Source organism: Cyrtonyx montezumae, unplaced genomic scaffold (genome assembly GCF_038088225.1).
Source record: "Cyrtonyx montezumae isolate F1298 unplaced genomic scaffold, pur_monq_1.0 scaffold_4, whole genome shotgun sequence".
Classification (NCBI taxonomy): domain Eukaryota; kingdom Metazoa; phylum Chordata; class Aves; order Galliformes; family Odontophoridae; genus Cyrtonyx; species Cyrtonyx montezumae.
In genome coordinates, this window is record NW_027072045.1 from 18,349,171 (window position 1) to 18,370,111 (window position 20,941).

At 36.0% G+C, this 20,941-nt stretch overlaps 1 protein-coding gene across 2 annotated transcripts in view; it reads right to left on the reverse strand.

Annotated features, from left to right (window-relative positions):
- Nucleotides 1-20,941, reverse strand: part of ADGRA1 (adhesion G protein-coupled receptor A1) — a 248,280-nt gene that overhangs the window by 50,409 nt on the left and 176,930 nt on the right. For both annotated transcript variants that reach the window (XM_065746714.1, XM_065746715.1), the window contains one exon: nt 550-757. In XM_065746714.1, coding sequence (XP_065602786.1) covers nt 550-757 — 208 coding nt within the window. The remainder of the gene's footprint in view (nt 1-549; nt 758-20,941) is intronic.

Below are 20,941 nucleotides of genomic sequence, written 5' to 3' on the forward strand. Positions count from 1 at the left end.
CTCAGAATCAAATAAAATTAGTAAAATTGCCTGAGTGAATAATTAATCAAATCGATGATTGACTGGCATATATGATATATCACACTTAGACAAAAGCCTTTAACAACATGTGTTTAATGTTCATCGCATCAGCAAGTATACTGGTGAGTACTGATACATGATACATGCAACAGGGCACTACTCCTTCCCAGACTGTCTTATTTTCACCAAAGTCTAGCATGTTAGCATTGCAATTTTCATTGTAAAGAAAAGAGTAAAACAAGGTTCCTTCCTATAGCACTGTGATCTAAGAAAGAAGCTTCTGTAACAACAGAGTCAAAAAATAGTAACCCCAAATTTGCATTCTAGTCATACAGCAATTGCATTTCTTTATCTGCAGGAGAATTTGAATAAAATCATGCTGATAGGAACAAATTCAAACATTGCTGCTAAAGAGACAGGCTGTTCCCAGCCTCTCAGCATACCGTATACTCTACTCCTCTATTCTCTATACAATCAAGTAAACCTTAGCTTTCAGATTAAAGGAAATAAAGCATAACATTTCCTCACCTATTTTAGCAAAAACAGCTGGTGTGGCAACCGTCCTACGTTTCCCATCATCTGCAAGATTTGATGAGTTTCCTGTGCTGGGAAAGAGTTTTCCATTCCGAAAGACAATAAACTGTAGCTTGCAAGTTGTGTTATCAACAGATTGCCAGGCTGAAGACTGAGAGAAGACAGACTGTGGCAAATGAACTGAAGCTACTGCTACAGCATTCTGTACAATGAGGAAAAAAAAAAAACATTTAAAATGCAAATCACAACAGGGTTGCTTTCATGATGTTTTAAACTCCTGTACAAGAAATGTATGCTGCCTTCCTTTTCCAACAGACTGGAAGCAACCAAAGAAGCACGAGCTGTAACCATGGGAATAGGATTGGTACAGTGCATATTAAAAGGGAAAACGTTTTGATTGAATGTGTGAGTCTATATGGTCAAGCTCCCTGCTGCAGAGGTGAGAATGGTTCTTACCGTGCCTGCTAGAGGGTCCATCAACGCTGCAGATCTGATTTAAAGAGACAACCTCTACCAGGTTTTCTCCTTCGCTTAAAACAGAATCAGACAACTTACATTAAAACATTTCTCTGAAAGGGTACTTAAGGAGTATTAAAATAATTTTATTAATACAAATAAAATAAAATAAGTCAGTAGAGAACTAGAAATGTGTATATAGCACATTTTATAAACAGATTTTTCTTTTCTCTTATATGGAAAATCAGTTAATTCTGTGTTTTAGGATTAAAAATCTCACAAGCATTAATGTAACAGAAGAAAATAAGACAGCACTGAGAAAATGAATGAAGACTGTCAGAACACTAAAATGGCTTTGCGTCGTGATTGTGTTATACACCCCTTTACAAGCAGATAATTCCCTTACAGCGTATTTATAAAACAGACCAAACATTATGTTCTGAGGACTTCACTCATCAAGTAATTCTTTTCCCTGCCCAAGTATAAAACTAATCATTAAAGGCTGAGTTATTTACAAAGACAAACAAATGATGAGCGATGGGAAAATAAACAGGGAGTCTATCCTGAGCCTTGAAGTGAAAAGTGTATGTATTTAAAAACAAACAAACTACAAAACGTTCTAATTTGCATTTCCCCCAAGGGCAAAGTATAGCTTCTGTGCACATAATTTACATAGATTTTCATGCAGTTTACTCACAGTACATGTACACCACCTCTTTGAGAAGTAAAACCAATAATCTTCACCACAATGTAAAGAAAATTGACATTAATACATGTCCATATGCTGGTAGAAATACACACGTGAGAGATAAAAGACACAACAGAGATCAGCAGCAAACTATAATATTAGAAGCACCTAGTCACCATACAGCAAGTATGGGAGAAAAGTGTGAGTAGTCTGTGATGTCACTGGGATGTTTAAGTAAACAGATAAAGGCTTGAGTATAATTTTCTCTTTAATATTATATATACTATGGAAAAGTTTTGCTGTTCTAATTAAAAAAAACCCTCCAAAATAATCAATTTTTTCTTAAGTATTCAGAGTGGGCAAAGCTACTTATTTAAAACAAGCAGGAAAAATACAGATAATAGCAATAGCACATTTTTACATTAGATTTTAAAATGACTGTGAAGGCTTTAATTGGAATTAACTGAGCTAAACATCAAGTACTTGTCCTCAGATTGTTCCCACTGTCTAATTCACTGATTCTAAAGCTGTCATAATTGGCTTTGTTTCACGCTTCTGAAAGAGACACATTCCCCTCTATGATATCCCAAAGTATCCGTGTTAGCTGAATCTCTGATGATACCATTGTAGCCATAAATTTGTTATTAATAAGTATGTACAGAAATTTTTAGTAGTGTCATTTGTCAAACCCCAAATCTCTGCTGAATTATCTGGAGATCTACAGAAGTGTAAGAGAAATTATATTGTGATTAACTTTTTATAGGATTTTTTTCTTTTATTCTGTGCTAGAAAAAGCAGTAACATATTAAATTACACTGATTGCTTACTATACACAAAAAGTGAAAGCTAAAAGCATCTGAATAAGCTTATGATAATGAAACCAACAGCTAAAGGCATTGGGATAAGTAACAATGTGCCAAGACTAGAGAAAAGCAGTCCTACTCAAGCCACAGGAAAACAGGTTTATAGCACTTTTGCTATGTGGTTCTCCTATTCTCTATTTTGACTAGCTGATAACAATGAAAGAAAGTGACAATATGGAGTGGTAAACAGAGCTTGACCTTGAGAGTGGGAAAGGAAAAGAATGGGCTGTTCTCATCTGACGCATATAAAGCTGTCTTCGAATTGCTGGATGCCCAGGTACACAGCTGGGAAAAGACCAAGGTGAGGACTACCCCTCACCTCCTCACTATTACTCAGTCTCTACCCCCCCCAGAGTCCTTTAACTACACAGCATAAAAGATGGGAACTCAATCAGTGGCTCAAGACTCACTGCTGATGGGCTTTGTCTCCTGGGACAAAGACAAATTCTGTGAAGAGATGTGCACAGCCAACTCAGGGCCTTCAGTGTATGACTTTCACAAACTGGCTGAGCAAATCCCAGACATGCAGCAATGCAATATTAAATTCATCACATAGCAAAAAGACACATTTACAGAAAAAAATCATTTTCTCCTCAGACTTCAGGAAAGGGTTTTTCCCTATTTATTTCCAAAAAATAGCAATGTAAGAACATGAATATCTAGTCTGTCCTCATGAGGCTCCCCTTGGAGTTTTGAAGTCTGGGAGAGTATTCAAGGAGCATTCAGGTCTGGGGTCCTCAGCATAAGATGTGTTGGTGTTGGAGCTTGTTCAGAGAATTGCCACAAAGATGCTCAGATGGCTGGAACATGTCTCCTATAGAGACAGGCTGAGGGAGATGGGTTTGTTCAGCATGGAGAAGGGGCTTCAAAGACATTTCGCTGTGGCCTTTCAGTACCTAAAGGTAACTTATCAGTGAGGGGGGGAAGAGAAACTTTTTACATGGTCTGATTGTGATAAGACAAGGTGAACAGTTTTAAAATAAGAGAGACGAGATATAGGTTGGATGAGGATGAAGTTCATCTCTCATAAGGAGTGAGGCCCTAGCACAGCTTTCTGGAGAAGTATAGGTGCCCCTTCCTTTTCAGAAAGTGTTTAAGATCAGTTATCATGGATCCCTGGGCCCTTATCTGGTGAGTGGCAAACAACACACAGCAGGGGGATGGAACTGTATGAGCTATTCTCTGATTCTAACACTATTTAATAATCTTTGGTAAATAATGTCTACAGTCAATTCCCAGGATATGGTTTAATTGTGAACAGTGTCCTTTGTAAATCTGATATTTCAAACAATTTTTTTTGAGTGCATGTGGTATGGTGGATCAAAGGACAAAGGGACACAGATGTTTCCTGACTGGACAATGTACAGGTAAAAATATTTGCTAAATATATTAATTATATGTAAAAACTTATCAAAACTAAGCTTCAAAATCAAACTGTCTGCTACACCAATGCATCTGCCAAAAACTCTCCTGTGCTAGCATAGTCATGAAAAATGCACACATTGAGGGTGCCCACACATTCACAATGCTGTTTAAAAATATGGATAAATATTTGTGAACAATTTTTACATCTACATGATAATCTTTTTTCTTTTTTTTAAAAAAAGCTTTACTCATTGTTCACAGGAGAAGAATCTGAGCACTCCAGCAAACCCTGTTATTGCAGAAGAGGATGGATGGAGTCTGACTAGAGCCCCAGCCTTCAACTTCACTAATCTTATGTGTAGGGGTGAAAAAGACAGCTCACTACACCCTTGTCTCAGTTTCCCTCTCACTTGGTGAAATAATTATAATCATATTTCTTTTGTTCTGGAGTCCAGATGTGAAACAGTATGTGAACAGGTTACTACTAATACCAGTGACAGTAACATTGAACTTGAAGTGAATAACTGTGTTTCAAATATTTTAAATAATCTTTAAAATTTTATTTGGATACCGTATTACCACATCACACAAGAACTGATATGCTATGGTGTGCTAGTGGCAGTATCTCAAGAGGCTGCTCCACCTCTAAGGGGAGAAACAGCACTAGAGAAACACTGTCAAATGTCTTCATACGATCTGCAGCTTTGACATGCCACAAGTCAGCACTGGCAACTTACATTTTCCCTGGAAAAGCTGAGTTTGTGTCAGCAACTTACCAGTTCAGATTCAGACATTCTCTGCGCATTTTCAAATCAGAATGTCAATAATCCCTTCATGACTCCATTTCACTTTTAGTCCTAATAGCTGGATTGGACTGGCAATCATTATAAAAGGAAATTCTGAACAATGAAGATTTTTTTCTAAGGAATATTTTTCCTGGTGGAAAATGCCAGTGTTTTAAAATGCAAGCTGTCCACTAGGATACATCAATTTGTGCAAAAAAAGTGGGCTTATCAGCAGAAAACCAGCTCTACATTTTTTTCAGGTGGCTCCATGGACTCCCAAATCTTAAGACTTCTTATTGCATCAGAAACTTTCCAGAAAGTGTAAGAAAAGTTTGATTTCAATACTCAAAATAATAATTGGAAAGTATATTTTGTAAGAACTTCTAAAATTTAATTTCTATTTTCCATTTCTGTGCTAAGTTTTCTTGTGTGGAGTTATTCAAAACAGATGAACAGAAACAGCACAAATGATTCAATATGGATCCAAAAAGTTTAAAATTTGAATGGAAAGCCTCATTCCAAAGACAAAATGGTCCTGAGAATAGTGAGAGCTACAGACGCTTGACATTTCTGCAGCTCATGCATGTATGACTCTTATTAAAAACATTTTAAAGTAAAAATGAAAGATTAAAAGTGAAGTTTTTTCCCCAAGCAGTTTTATTCTGGTCTGCAGTCCATTCCGTATAATCAATGCAAGCATTTACAAGGAGTTTTTAAGTGTTTAGGAAAGACAGCCTCTCACCTTAGGTGTCTTTATGATATGTTGGCCCTTCTAGTTTCATGATCCTTTAAAGAGAACTGCTCCTATTTTCATTATTGCTTTCAATATTTCCACCTCTATTGCCATACCGCCAACATCCACCTCTGACATTCTGGGCCAACAGAATAAAATAGGAGGCATTACTTTCAGAGCAGCCTTCATATATTATTAACTATCAATGGGAGTTGCCAAATTATGGATAAACAATATAAAGTTACAGTAGCAGTAAAAATGTAGCAACTAAGCTCTACTGGTAATAAACTATATTATATATATAAATAAGTATTGACTGAGTTAACAGTGTGGTCGTCATCATAAAATCAAGTGAATAAATTATGTATACCCTTACAGTAGATGTTAATTAGGCTATCAAACAAGATAGCAGCTCCTCAGGAGCAACTGAAGAGATCAATTTAGAATTTATGTTAAAGGTTTAGTGGTTAACATAAAACTGTGAAGAACAGTTTTTTCAGTTGTCTCTACTAGTGGATATTTAAAACACACTTGTTGGCATTATCCCAGCACATGAGATAAGAGATATGGACAGGCATTTGGCCCAGCATTGTGAAGCTTAAGTTAACTGGATGTATGTACTGACCTATTGTTCTGGTATGAAAAGCATCAGCAAAACAAAAGAAAAACTTAGAATGCCAAATGAAGGAAGAAATAAGGTTATGTAAGACACATACTCAACGACAAAGCAATTTGACAGGTCCAAAAAAAGGTAGGATTGAGGTCCAAATGGGAAGATACAAGGCAAGGAAATTGTAAGGAGATTCCCAGCCACCTTCACTTATTTACATAACTTTGTTTTTCTGATTTGTCACAGTTTAGTTGTAGCCCATTAGCCCATTGCTGTTCAAACAGAAGTGTGAAAGGGCTCAGGAAGAACTAGCAAGAGAAAAGCAAAACTGATACAGATTCCCAGACAGGAATGAAAATGTATCTCCAGAAATGCAACATAAAATCACCTGGCTATAGACATGAAATTGCTAAGCATGTTGGGATTAATATGTAATTAAGACTTTATGTAGTAATGCTGCAGTCTACACCTATTCCAATATCTGAAAAACTAAGCACAGAATCCAAGATGTGCTTGCTCTAGCCAGACACAAATGTTGATTTAATGCATACTGAAAATACAGCATCAACAATAAATAAAGGCTGCTGTAAGAAAAGCCATCTTAAAATATGTTTAAGTATACATTCAATTAATAAGAAAGGTTTTCTAGAAATTATGCTATTTAACTGTAAGAATTAGCAAACTACATGAAAAAGTTGTTGATTTAAAATCTTTTAAAACCTGATAATCGCTAACCCCTTTTCTAGTAAATGTAAAAGTAGTCTCCACTTTGGGATTTATACTTCAAATTTTAAAAACTGGTCAACTCAGATAATTTATTAATGAAAGTTAAATGGACTATCAAGATCCAATATGAAGAAGCAGCTCAAAAAAAGATACAAAAAGCCAGTGAGAAGAAAAACACATTGATCAAAGGAAATGAAGTAGTTACAGGAGTCAAGAAAAAGGCGAATACAATGATAACTGTGAAAACCATTTTACAATTTTACATACAGCAGTAAGTTGTTCAGAGCTATATTCAAAAAGAAAATCATAAAGAAAGAAGTAGAGTGAATATGTAGAGAGAAATCATGAAAAAAATCAGGTAATACTTTTTTTTTAAGCTCATTGAAAGTATCTATGTTCACATAGGGACACAGTTAGGAAAAAAATATTAAAATTGCTACAAACATCAAAGGAAAATTCACTAAAAGCTGAATAATGACATGCAAATCTCTGACAGCTGACACATGAAATCAATGGACAATTCCAATAACACTGATTGATTTAAGGAGTATACCAAGTTAGTCATAGAGCAATGATGACTCCTCTGTAAAACCAACCATGGTAGACTGTGCAAATCAAGTGTGGCATGTAAATAATAGTCTAGACCCACACATGAATGAACAACTTTATCACACAGTTTACAACATTACTCACAGTTGCTGCTGCCACATCTCCATATTTGTCTGCACCCATGTGAAGAGACAGACTGCTTTCACAAGATTGAAAGATCTGTTTGGTAAATTTCATGGAAATGTTGTATCCTTTAGGCACTGCTATATGGACTGCTGTGTCACTGTTTGTGCAGTCTGGTGTGTTGCACTGAAGTTGCTTATGCATTCATGCATGATTCCTTCAAACCATAGGTCAGTTCATTGCACTTGAGACTTCATTATTAATGCACCCGTGAAAATACAGTCAGAATATATAATACTTCTTCTAAGGCAAAGATGATGTGTGGAATTAAACCAACAACTGACCTGCTAATCTGATATTATGAGGGAAAATGAGAAAAAGAAAAAAAAATAACAGAGACAGGGTATGTTTACCAAAGGTAAACAATGGCAGATGCACGCGATGGGCCTTGATAACTGTCTTTGTAGAGAAGGACACACAGGTCACCTAATTTCGTTTGCCTTCAGTAAAAAATTGTACAGCATAAGGAAAGCTGAGATACTGAGAATAAGTAGAAATAGTTTCAGGTGAATATAAGAAACTAGCTAAAATACATAACAAATTGATTTACTTTTAAAGGGGAAGAGTTAGGCTGCAGTGAATATGCCAGAAATTTGTATGAAAATTACTTAGGACATTTCTAGTTTTCATCTGGTGACCTTGAGTCAAAGAAAAGGAATGTCACATAAGACAATGATGTAAATCATGCACTTTACATATTTGTAATTAGAATTTCTGTTATAAACTGATGAAATAAGCGACTTTGAAAAGCAGCAGACAGGGAAAATGACTTGAATGCACTGGTTGATCACATGGATGAATCTGTGCCACTGCAATTTAACAATAAAAAAAGACAAATCCAGCCCAGAACATTTCAAATGAGGCATTGCCATTAGACAGAGAAACAGAGATTTTGAAGAATGAATAATTGCTTCACAAGTGCAGAAAAAAAAAAGAGTTCAGCTTTGTTAGCCTAGCAAAACAAAAGGTTATCTGCTGCCTTCAAAAATACAAGAATAGCACCTAGATTAGTGTCACATAAGCAATCAGCAAGCATGAAAACAGGGACAAACAGGACATTGGTCAAGAATAAAGATGCAGACAGAGTATGAAAATGTTTCTTAGCCTTTAGAAAAAGTGGGGTAATCTTCAAAGAGAATGGACACGCACACACACCTACTTTTGAAAGAATAGTTGAATACTTTAAGATAGAATTACACAGTACTATTCTCAGGAAAAAAAAAGTCTGAGAACCTACCCATGGCAGTGTCAAGTGACTCACATCTTTAATGAAAAAGCACTGAGCATGGAATTAAGACCATTTTTAAAGAAACAAAATTCTGCACACGTAGCTGCTGCGGAGAGTTGGCAAACTTGAAAATTGAGCTGCATTACATGCAGACATCTATTTTAGAAATCTTACTATAAACGTGTAAAAATAGAACAAATACAGATCTGAGTTGGAACATGAAAGAAACTTAAACCTACATGTAGTTTCTATTACTTATCCTCCTACAAATTATCTTTAGAATTGAAGAGATCTGTAGCACCTGAATAACAAGAGTTCAGTCTCCTACACTGTGTGGTCATACAACACCTATATCCAATGTAGATTAACAGTTAATTACTAACACATATTCAGATGAACATTCCTAATACCAAATCACCTCAAAATGGCATCACTCTAATCACTACACTACTGTCCTTTAACAAGGCTCTAGATTTATTCAAACTGAAACAAGATGTAAGATATAAATTTCTCACAACACTATTGGTTAAACTTGTGGCTTTGAATAAAAGACAAATATTATGCTTACATTGTTGGATCCACTAGTGTATCTCCCATAAACTCACATTGTACCTACATATAGCACTATAATACTTAACTCTGATATTATGGTGACTACAAATAAAGCCTTCAAAACAACTCAAGTGTAAACAGAAGCAGATGCTTCTGCAAGACACTCAAAATTACAACGAATCTTCAAAGAGCCTCAAACATTGCTACACACAATGTAAGAATGAGATCAACATTTTAAAATTATTTTTAGCATTAGTATTATTTTCATATTCTAAAATTCCATACCAGCATTACAAGAATTACCCAAATCTTCACATTTTTGTGGAAATCTATCTTATGCCCATATACGACAATAACAGTGGAAAATTTGAAAATATGAATTGAATTTTACAGGACAAATGCCACACGGTTTTGTTCTAATATTATTTACTATTAAACATTAGACAATTTTTATTTCAAGAATCTTTTTAGATTTTCACATGGAGTTATAGGACTGCTTCAGTTCAGGGTTCCGCATTTCAAGTCAAACAGAATCAGCATTAGACTTGGCATAATGCAGAGAACTATGCCAGGGGATACATAAATTTTGCCTTCGTGGGAGTGAGAGATTTTAGGGAGGACTTATGAGTTTTCAACTGGCATTTAAATTTTGGGGGTATGGCTGTGAGGTGAGGGAGCGTAGGGGCAGATCCTTGAAATACTGATTTTGGACATATGACAGAATTCACATTTTAACTTCTCTGGTTTTCTCTGGACCTACAGAGATGTGCTGCAGCTTCATTTTTACAGAGAATGGCCTCTGGCAGTGAACTCTACAGGAAGAATCACCCTCTTAGGAGTTTGGTTCACTGAGCCCTTCAAGGACGTATGCATTCCTAGAAATACCACATCTACCTCCAAGCTACCGGTAATGAAGGAGTATTTCTCCTTTTTATTTAGAAGCTCAGATCATTTCCGAGCGTAAAATAAGTGAGATCTTTCCAAAAAGATGATGAGGACATTATTTTTTGTTGGTTTGTTGTGGATGTGACAAACATATGCTAAATTTTTAAATTTTTAAAATAAAAAGTCAAAATAAATCTTGTGAGCTAATTGGAACTTTTTACTACATAATTACAAACGTGGCATTGTGGATCCTAGGATGGGAATCATAATCACACAGAATTCCTAAATAACCAAATAACTTCTGCAACTCAGTGATGACTGAGCTTATACAGAAATATTACTGATTTTGAACAAGGAACTGTGAATTCTAGCTCCAATATACTGGAATGCGTTAAGTTTTTTGCACAGGACCACTTATACTTTCCCTTTTGGAATAGGTCAATTATAATACAAGTCTCAGAATTGTTTTACTTTCTGCACAGTCCAAAACTTAGTGATTATTATAGAAAAAAATAAAAAGGGAATAGACACCATAATATTTCTCACCATCCAGACAAAGTTTCTCCACAAAGATTTTTATGAATTTGGATAAACAATTAGACTCAAGTGAGAAGGGGTTCTGGGTGGCATTCTGTACTAAGTAAAATTTAGATGCTTTTAAATAGAGTGCAGTGCATATCATTATGGATTTTATTATTTTTATAAACTCTTAGATAATTTGGTATATACATTTATTGAATATGAATACACACTGATGCAGCTATTGGGTAATACGGTAATTCAAAATGACTGAATATTGCAACTATTTAAACATACTAGATGTTAGGATTTCTAATTTCACTGATGTAGTATTCACACTTAGTTAAGCTAGATAAATATAAAATTCATTTGGTAACATAAATGGGAACGTAATGAAAAAGATTAATTCGAAAAATTTTAGTATACTATTTAGATATAATTTTCCTGAGGCAATGAGCTTCTGCACTGCATATAATATGCAGAAGTACAAGTATTAATTATTTTTCTGGTTCTGCCTTTTTTGTAAAGATGACTGCAATGAGATGCTGATGCTGACATTGCAGCTTGATGACTACTGAAACACTGACCTCGTCTGAAAAAAGGAGGAAAGCTGAAGCTGCTGAAAATTTTAGCAATTTTAGCAATCTAGGTCTTCCAGGAAGTGAATTTAGAAGTTCTACACCATGAAGCAACTTGATTTTCTCCAGATTTTGATTTATTTGTATACTACCTTCATGAATTGTCTCTATTGCCTGTAGCCATTAAACAATGCAGACCCAGGACTGCTCCTGCAAGTCATAACTTGTGCAAGGAGGAAAGAATGTGGGACCACTACACTACCTTGCCTTGCTGTGTAGACACCATTAAGCATTCAAAAAACTGGAAATATCTCTTCTTTAGCTCATGTATACACAATCATGTCTCACAAGTAAGGAAAATAAACCTCCTCAAGAGGAGCAAATATATTTTCTTCCCTCCCAAACTCAGTGTCCCACTTTGTAAAATGCAGTCTCCAACTCGCTAAAACAATACTCTGTCTCCTGAATTTCACTGAGTCAGTTACTGCTTTCCACGATACAGTCAGAAATCACATGCAGATAGAAGAAATGTAAAAGAAGCGAGTAAAGCCATGTTGGCAAGAAGAAGGTTCTGAGTCACAGAACTGTCTTCACATTTGAATGAAAGTATGCAAGGTCTCCATACCATAGAGCTGTGTGATTCTGAAGTGGATGTACAGCAGTGATGACGAGAAATTAAGATTGTTCCTATAATTCAGATGTTCAATATAAAGTAGTGGACAGAGACTCCACTCATGCCACCACCAATATCTCCAGAATTCCAATGCAAATACATGTACTTTGCTCCACTAGTCTCACACAGGCCTGCAGGATTCTGAAGTATCCCAATTTGGACATAAAAGATAAGATATTGAGTCTCAAAATGAAATGGTCATGTCAGATATTCGCCTTTTAAGATCACTTCTGGCCAAATGCCATGCTGAACACCTGGACAGAGTAAAACCAAGTACAGTTTCACTGTGTACCTTTGTGCATAAAAGATCATAAATAGTAAAGGGATTCATCTAAGGCAATGTTTACATGACACAATTATCACTAATGGGTTCAAAAATTGTGCCATAGCCATGACGTGAGCCTGTTTCTGTCTTTCCTTTCTGAAAGCTAGGCTAAAAGGGAATGGAGGAAAGGATTTCACCTGGAGAGAATGGCGTCAATTCATAACAATAATACCCTGCTCCAAGCCATTATACTTTTCAGTTAGGAAATCAAGGAATGTTCTAACAGAGGAAGAGATTCCTCAAATCTTTTTTTTTTAAATAAATAACAATATAAGACTTCATATAATTAATACACTTGCAAATATGTTTCCACCAACACTCTAAGCTGGAGTCACGAGGCAGCTTTGAAAATAAAACATTCTGGAATGTACACATGAGCACATTTTATGCATGCCTCGTGAAAATATGTCATCGTTTTGGTTCAGTTAGAAAGCACATATATCCAAACATAACACTTGTACCTTCAGATGAATCACATGCACGCTCACTGTTCTCATCACAGATGCCTAGACAGATTCCTTAACTTAGAACTCAACTGCTGCAGCAACTGAGTATGGACAGTCTAGATTCTTTCTATCAAGTTTTTCTAAGGAATTTATCACAGTTATGTGAAGATAAAATATATTTTCTAGCATTATCCATAGTAAAATCCAGTAACAAGAACAATGGAAGTGAGGTCTGTGTGATCCTCCCTTCAGATCACGTTTCTGCTAATCTAATAATCTCTTCATTCAGTGCTGTGAGTTGAAGAAACTTGGAAAAAAACCTCATCCTTATTTATGAAAGTATCATAGATGCTGACAAGGCTCCTTGGCACACATGTAGATTTTGCTTTAAAACCACAAAAATAGTCACTTGACATAGTCAGTGTTAGACATGTCATTTCTAAAAGTTGACAATTAAATCTTAATTCTGAACTAAAATCAATTTTAGTAAATCAGCTACTACAAAGCAGTGACATTCTCCTGAAACAAATTTGAAAATACCAACATACATTACCAATACATTGCCATCAGTCATCACTACTATGAATGCTCATAGTTTATACTGGGTGAGAAAAGTTTTACATTTCTGGGGCAGCATGCACCATATTCCTCTTACTCAAGGGTGTACCTTTAAGTTGAGATGCCACTGAGAGTCACTTGTAGCTTTTTATATACTGCGTGGACCAGCTGGGGTTTGAATTAAGCTCTGGAGATACCCCTCTTATTCCTATTCAGTGACTGTTAAGAATGAACATACCTAATATAATTGACTCCTGATGTAATAGACTCCTTTAAAAAGTCAGCTAGGTGCTGACCTAGCTGAAGCAAAGCGGAATGAAATTGAAATAGCAATAGCTGAAGACTGAGAACAAAGAACTTATACCAGCCTTTTCTCCTCATTTTTTGGATCAAACAAAAGGGAATAACAATAATCTTCTTAAATATTTCAAATGAAATACTGTTTTCAGTGTGCAGAGTATGACAGGAGGAATAGGAACGCATAGTGTTTTGCTCAGAGCTTATGAATTAATACAAATTTTCAAGTATTAGTGCTGCAGGGCCTGTATCCTGAAAAAGAAATGGCAACATGTTCATTAAAAATAGCACTCTACATGCCATGAAGTTCTCATTTTTAAATCTTGTAAATTAGTTACACAAGTAGCAAATTTGCAATTTAACCAGTAGAAAAGGAATCATTTTACATTGTTATATGTAAGCACTTGCAATAGTTTGAATATTTTTGGTCTTCCCTTCTTGCTCTACTGATTTTCTAATCTTTTACAGTAAAGGTCAATTCTTCTGGCATCGGTATATTTAATGTGTTCACAAATTTGTACCAATAGGCCTGTATTCCAAAGGCCTTTATTCTTTTTTATCAGTCAGACACGTCAACAGTGTGCATAATTCAGACTTTCTCAAGAGCTTCCACTGCCAAATTTGACTTATTTTTTTTTCCAAGTGTGTTGCCATACTTGTTGAATCACTTCCAGCCTCTAGTTAAACTGGTAAGCATTTGTTTTAAGCAACACTGACATCCATTTTCTACCATAAAGTCTAATATGTTCAGCATTTCACTGCCTTCTTCTTCTGAACTCTTCAATATTACTTTTCCTGCTGAATGGAATGAATGTACTTTACAGAAATCTGCATGTGCATTTTTGAACTCTTGCTACTTCTAACACCAGATGCTACTAATATGAGTACCTGAGCGTGTATGAATTAATTATTTAAGGGTGAGGATCTGAAAGAAACATACTCAAGAAGGGAAAGAAAAATCAATAGGGGGAAAAAAAAATTCTGTCATGTCAGCTGAAGGTCTAACACCATGTACAAAATTAATAACTAACATTATTAGCTTGAAGACAGTGTATTTGAGAAAACTTGGCAGAGTCCCAGATTATCTATCTTAGTAGCAGGAAAGACATAGGTTTCCTGATCATCAGTGTTTCTGGATCCTGGCAGCTCTGCATATTGAAAGCAACAGGAAAAACTGCTACCTAGGGCATAGACTCTACTAGCAACTATTCTATATGGCTAATATAAGGAACAAGTATTTGAATAACAAATATAAAGGTATTGATAAAACTAAAAAAGACTAATTTAGAAAATAACCAATGAATTTTTATCCTATTTCCCCAGCTACACCTAGTCCTGTTGTGTTTCGCTTCTTTGTCACAGGATTTATAAATTTAAAATCAAAGGTTTTCTTTGGAAAAAAGCATTAAGTAAATGTATTCACTTAAAAAAAAACACAATAACTTCAATTAACATCTTATTTTCATCCAGAAAAACACAAAAGTAAAAATTGTTGTGCTCTTCTGCCATCCTAAATTTTCATATTTCCACATTTTTTCAGCAATCTACAATAAAAAAATGCAGTGACAAATAGATCCATAAGAAAACAAAACTATAACCACCGTATCCATAAATATCTCGCAGTCTCTCTCCATTTTATCACCTTGTTCAGGTTCTTTGAGGGACTTAAAAAGTCCCTCTGGACAGTTTTGATATCCTCTAGCATTTAAGAATTTTTTTCTCTGCTCACAAGCAATAAACAAAAAATAATGCAGTCTGCACGTCTGAGCAACAGCCTGTTCTTTGTAACCTTGACATGGAGAAAGCAAGATACTTGCACTTGCTAAGCCATGGTCTATTCAGCATCATTGTGTTAGCATTACTCACCAAGTGGAATTAAAAACCGCACTACAGTTACCATGACAACCAGCTGTCTCCCACATACAGCATCAGTTTGAATTTGTGCAGACCATTTCTAACAATGATTTAAGTCAACAAATTCAGTATTACCCTAAGGTAAAAATCTGGTTTAAGAACAAATAAATATTTTCAGTTTCATAATATTACTTAGCTCAATACCTTAGTTCCAAGTATGACCTGGGTGTTCAAAGAACTGCAGAGTTTTTTGTCAGAAATGAATGGTGAATGATAGATAATCTTCCAGTCAATATACAGTTGAGAAACAACTAAAATTCTTAACCCAATAAACATTCAAGAAGCAATACTCAATAAGGTGTTCTGTTAAGCCTCATTTAAAAATTTATAGTCCTCCATTTTTTGAAGCTAACAATGTAGCACTTGGAAGAAAAACTCTGTACTCTTTTAGACAGATCTTACAGTTTTTCATTTTGATGCTAAGATTCTGTCCATTCCATATACTGAAGGGATGGCATAATGCTCATAGCAGATTTTACAGGGAAAACATACAAGAATTTTATTTAATCTTTGTCTATATTTACATTTGAATGATGTTGTTGATTAACTTGTGTACTACACAAATATCATCACTGAGTGCTCACTATACAAATTCTTACTAGAAATTAAAGCATAATCCTTGTACTTCCAAAATTATCAGAAAGCAATTCTTCATTATTGGTTGGAAAAACAACCTGAAACTAGGAATAACATACTTAAAAAAAAAAAAACCACTTTACTGGCCGAGGAATTCCAAAATAAGTTCACCATCCTGCAAAAGAAGGTTTTTTTAATTATTTTATTTTTCAAATCAATTTACATGCAGTCTCAGTTGCTTTTGAAATGGCTGATTTGTAAAGGAGAGAGGGAACAGGGGTATACCAAACTGGTATCTTATATACAAAGTCTGGTGAATCATCATACAACTGTATGTCTGGTGATCTGTATGAAGAAGTCACAAATTCTAAGCAGCAGTTTCCACATCCTTCTGATCACCAAGCATGTTTTTGGTTTGATTGTCATTGACTAAGCACACGATAGCAATGATGGACAATTCTGCTGGCAGAACAGTGGGATGCACTGTTACCAGGAGAAGGAAAATAAGAACTGTCAGAAAAAAAAAAAACAACAAACATAAAATGCATATAATTGGAATTGTTCAAGTGCATATGAAAGGTGGGGAGAAAAGAGAAAGTAAACACTGAAACAAAGATTGTGAAACTATTGAAAACATAACGTATAGTCTAACTACAGAAAAAATAATAAATCATATGTCATGTAAGACAAGACTGTTCCATTCCAAGACTGGAAACTCAGGAAACTTCACTTAAATAGAGTCCAAACTTACTAAAGAAACTGCAAATGTTTCATTATGAAGGTCAGAGGAATTAATGATACAGACTCTACTCACTCATTTTTATGGAAGCAAGTGCATCAGTGAAGCATAAGATTTCTCATTTGGTATAAGGTAGAGCACCTGTTGCATCACAGAACTTAAAAGCACGTCAGAAAAGAAAACTGGGTTGAATTAAGAAATTAAGAGGCTATCAGGAATCTGATGCCCCTTATAAATAGAGTTTAAATCTTCAACGACAGTTATTGAGCCCTAACCCTCAGGATAATACGTAGAAATTAAAAATTTGAGTTGAATACAATGCTTTTAGTTTTAAATCATTTAATTTGTGTGGGAATACTAGTCAGATAGAAAAATAAGTAAAACCTTAAGGACCGAGGAAGGAAGTAGCACAGAAATGCATTTAGTCCTGGATCACTGTGGCCACATTTGTTATCAGTGACAGGCAATGAGAAATCAGGCACAAACTGAAATCCAACCCATCTTTAAGGTTACACTAAACTGAACTGACAGGACCACTACACACAAGAAAGAAAAAGAAATGGGTTTCTATAAAGAACTTCAATCTTCAACAATGCAGGTGCATGATGCTTAAATATAAAAACAGAAGAATTCAAGGCAGAAAAGAGGTAGAAAACAAGAAAATAAGTATAGTATAACCTGAGGGTTCAAATCAACAAACCTGGTCAGGAACAAATTTTTTGTCAGCAAAATGGCTGCATACAGTCAAAAGTAAGTGATAGCAGGAAAACAAATATGATTGTTACTGGAATTTAACAGCTCTGTAACAATCCATTAACTCCTAGATTGAGCTGCAATAAAAATTAAATCAAGATGACAATCTATGCATCTGTGTATCATTTTGCCCCGAGGCTGAGCCTATACCCTTGTGTCAAGGAAGCCTTTGTGGGGTTAAAGTAGCTTTGCTAACAATTAATGGATCTTTTCTTGTTATATTTCTAAAAAGTACTGACAGCATCACTGAAAAACATGAAGGTAATTACAAAGAAAAAAAAGATAGCTATTAAATAAAGGAAAACTAAATACAGTGTTTCACCACTGCATTTTTCTAAAAGAGGATCCAGCAGTCAATTTGAACAAGCTTGCCAGATCCATGCTCCTTCAGTACAGTAGATTTATGAGTTTGTATGTATTAGCATTTTAGTTTTGATTAGGAACACTGATCTAATTCTCAGATATTATTTTCATCACATGTTCAGATCTGAACATGAACTTTCAGACAAATTTCCTTACAGGCTCTCTGTTGTCAAGCTGTGTCAAGTAGATGTCAAGTAGACTCACAGAGCACAATTTGGATTCCATTTGGATTGAGAAGTCATAAGAGGTTAGCTGGTGAGTTACATGGGACTAGACTAGATCTAATCCAGAGCAAAATCTCTCCATCATCTCTGATGATGGATTCTCAGTACCATCTGTTTACAGATCAGCACCTATTGCACTGCAATATTTGTTCAAGTGTGATTAAACTATGCTCACTTTTGAAAATTTATTTTTCCCTTCTGTGACTCTTTCACTCCTGGTTCTCTTTCTCCTCTTTTGGAGTATTTTAAATTTGTCCTCTTCTAAGTCTCAAAATCAGTCAGAATGAATACCTTGCTCTTCCCAACACCTCTTCCTTTTCCTCTGTCTTTCTGAAACTCTGTGGGCAACACTGCAATTATTTCAGCCTGCACATATAACAACATCTTATAGATTCACCATTATGACTAATAACTGGCAACTTCATCTGTTACCCCATTCAAAGATAACTATCTGAGCCAGAATTAAAATGGCCTTCCCAAATCAAAGAAAGTCAACAAGCCTAAATAAAGACATGGAAATTTTCAGCTCTAGACATTAACCTCATCTATCAAATTCCCTGAAATTCACCTCAATCAGGCAATTAAATCCAACCTGGCCTCCCAGGGATGTGGCATCCACAGCTCCCCTGGGCAGCCTGCTCCAGTCCCTCATCACTCTGACAAGAAATAATTTATTCCAAATATCCAATCTAAATCTATTCTCTTTTGCTTTGAACTGTTAGCCCTTATCCTATTACTTCATTTCTGATAAAGAGTACCTCTCTAGTATTCTTGAGCTGAAGAGGTTTCCCCAGAATGACACTACATTTTTTTTGACATTACAAATTAATGATGTGTGACATTAACAGGGAATAGGCTATGACCTCATGGCCCTCCACTGCATATATTGGGCCACAGCAGAGCCTGGCCCAGCTGCACTTGTACCTGGTTTGTGTCTGAGTGTGTTTGCAAGATTTGGAGACCTAGCGAGGCTTTCTTGAGTTATGCTGTGGGGATCTGGTAGCTGTGCCCATCCCTACAGCATAGCCTGCATTTTCCCAGTCCTGCCTGGCTCAGGCTGCTTGCCCCCAAGAAGTACAGCTGAGGCAGTGAAGATGAGTGGTGCAGGGACACAGCCCTAGCGTGGCTATTCAGCAAGCGCTGGGTACGGAGGAGCTGCCAGGACCACAGCTGCAGCCTGACCCTGTGCTGTTGGGGAGCATGAGCCAGACAGGATGCAGGGTCAGGAGGGCTTCCTGTTGAGGGACTGAAGCGCTGCTGGCCTGCCCCAAAACAGACACTGACCACGGCCTCACCTTCCTGCACTGCACAATACCTGCTACAACAGTGCAGTGAAGTCAGCAGCTCCACATCTCCAGCTTCCCTAGTCCACTGCAGTTTGAAGGACACAGCCGAGGAGGGGAGGTGTGCTCAGTGCCCATTCATAGGGAGACGGAGAAGCCCCACAGGCTCAGCAAAATTTGATGAATATCAATGGATGCCATTTTTACTGCATGGAGGAATTCAGTGACACACTTCTGCTTCATATGTACTTCCATGTCAGACACCATTTTGTCAGACTGGTCCTCTGCTGCCACTTGTTATACTACAACAACATGTAATGGAATGCTGGTGGGAAGGTTCCACCTCTATTGCCATAACTTCAAAGTTTGCCTCTGATGTTGTGGGCCAATACAGAAAATTAGGAGGCATTACTTTCAGAGCAGCCCTTCTATATGTTTCAGTGAAGAATCATCTGTGTGCATCCTCTCGCTCACTTGGTAAATGATCGATTAATTTTCTTGTTTCTGTTCAGCACTAAATAACTTCACATACACTACAAGATAGAGCAGATATCCATATCCTTTCCTAAGCTCCTGAATCTCCATCCTTCAGCTCCCACAAGCTAAACAACAATAATCCTTAAAGAAAACCAACCAAACCAAACAAACATCTTGAATTTAAATGGAAAAGTTACAACTCAAAATGTTAAAGATCTTTCTTAACACATGTGACAACAAACCATACTAGTTTACCAGCTTTCTAACAGCGGACCAAAGGACAACTCCAACCATGTCAGCAATTGTCTCACAATATCCTGATTTTCTGAAGACACAGATCAAAGAATCATTGTTCCCATATGATTACAAAATATTGAAGCTCAAAATCATGACATAAATGTCAGAGAATAACTTTGCCCACCACTTTGACAGAGTATTTAATGAACTGTGTTGTAGATTATACGACAAGAGACAAAAGAGAGATCATCTCTATGGTAACACTATGGTACACTTCAGCAGTAATAGATAGCTCAAAAATGTGCTATCCAAATGTTTCAAGGAAGTTCAGAAATATAATGATTATAAACTATTGCCTACCTAACCAAAGTAACAATACATAACTATAAAACAGTTCACACAAATTGCAAGAGAAATTTTATCAGCCAAAACCACTACAAAGATGATGAAACTTGTAATTATTTAATTTTTGTTGTCCCTACAGCAGCAAAAATACCCAGGGATCCTTTTTGCCATACTGTATGCCTCAAAAGTAGGAAGCAAACTGTCGTGGCAACATTTTGGACAGTCAACAAATGTACATATTCAGTACAGTTTCTGTAATTTACCAGCTATCTTCAGCTTTGTATCACAAATTAAATATGAAATTCCATGCAAAGAAATAAATAAGGAGTATACTAAAATGATATTGATTTAATCAACAGCTTGACCTTATTCAAGGTGCAATTTCTTGCTTTGGTGCCAAGGCATCTTTTTCGATTTCGTACTTTCATTGGCCCAGAAAAGAAAAATCAAATTGAC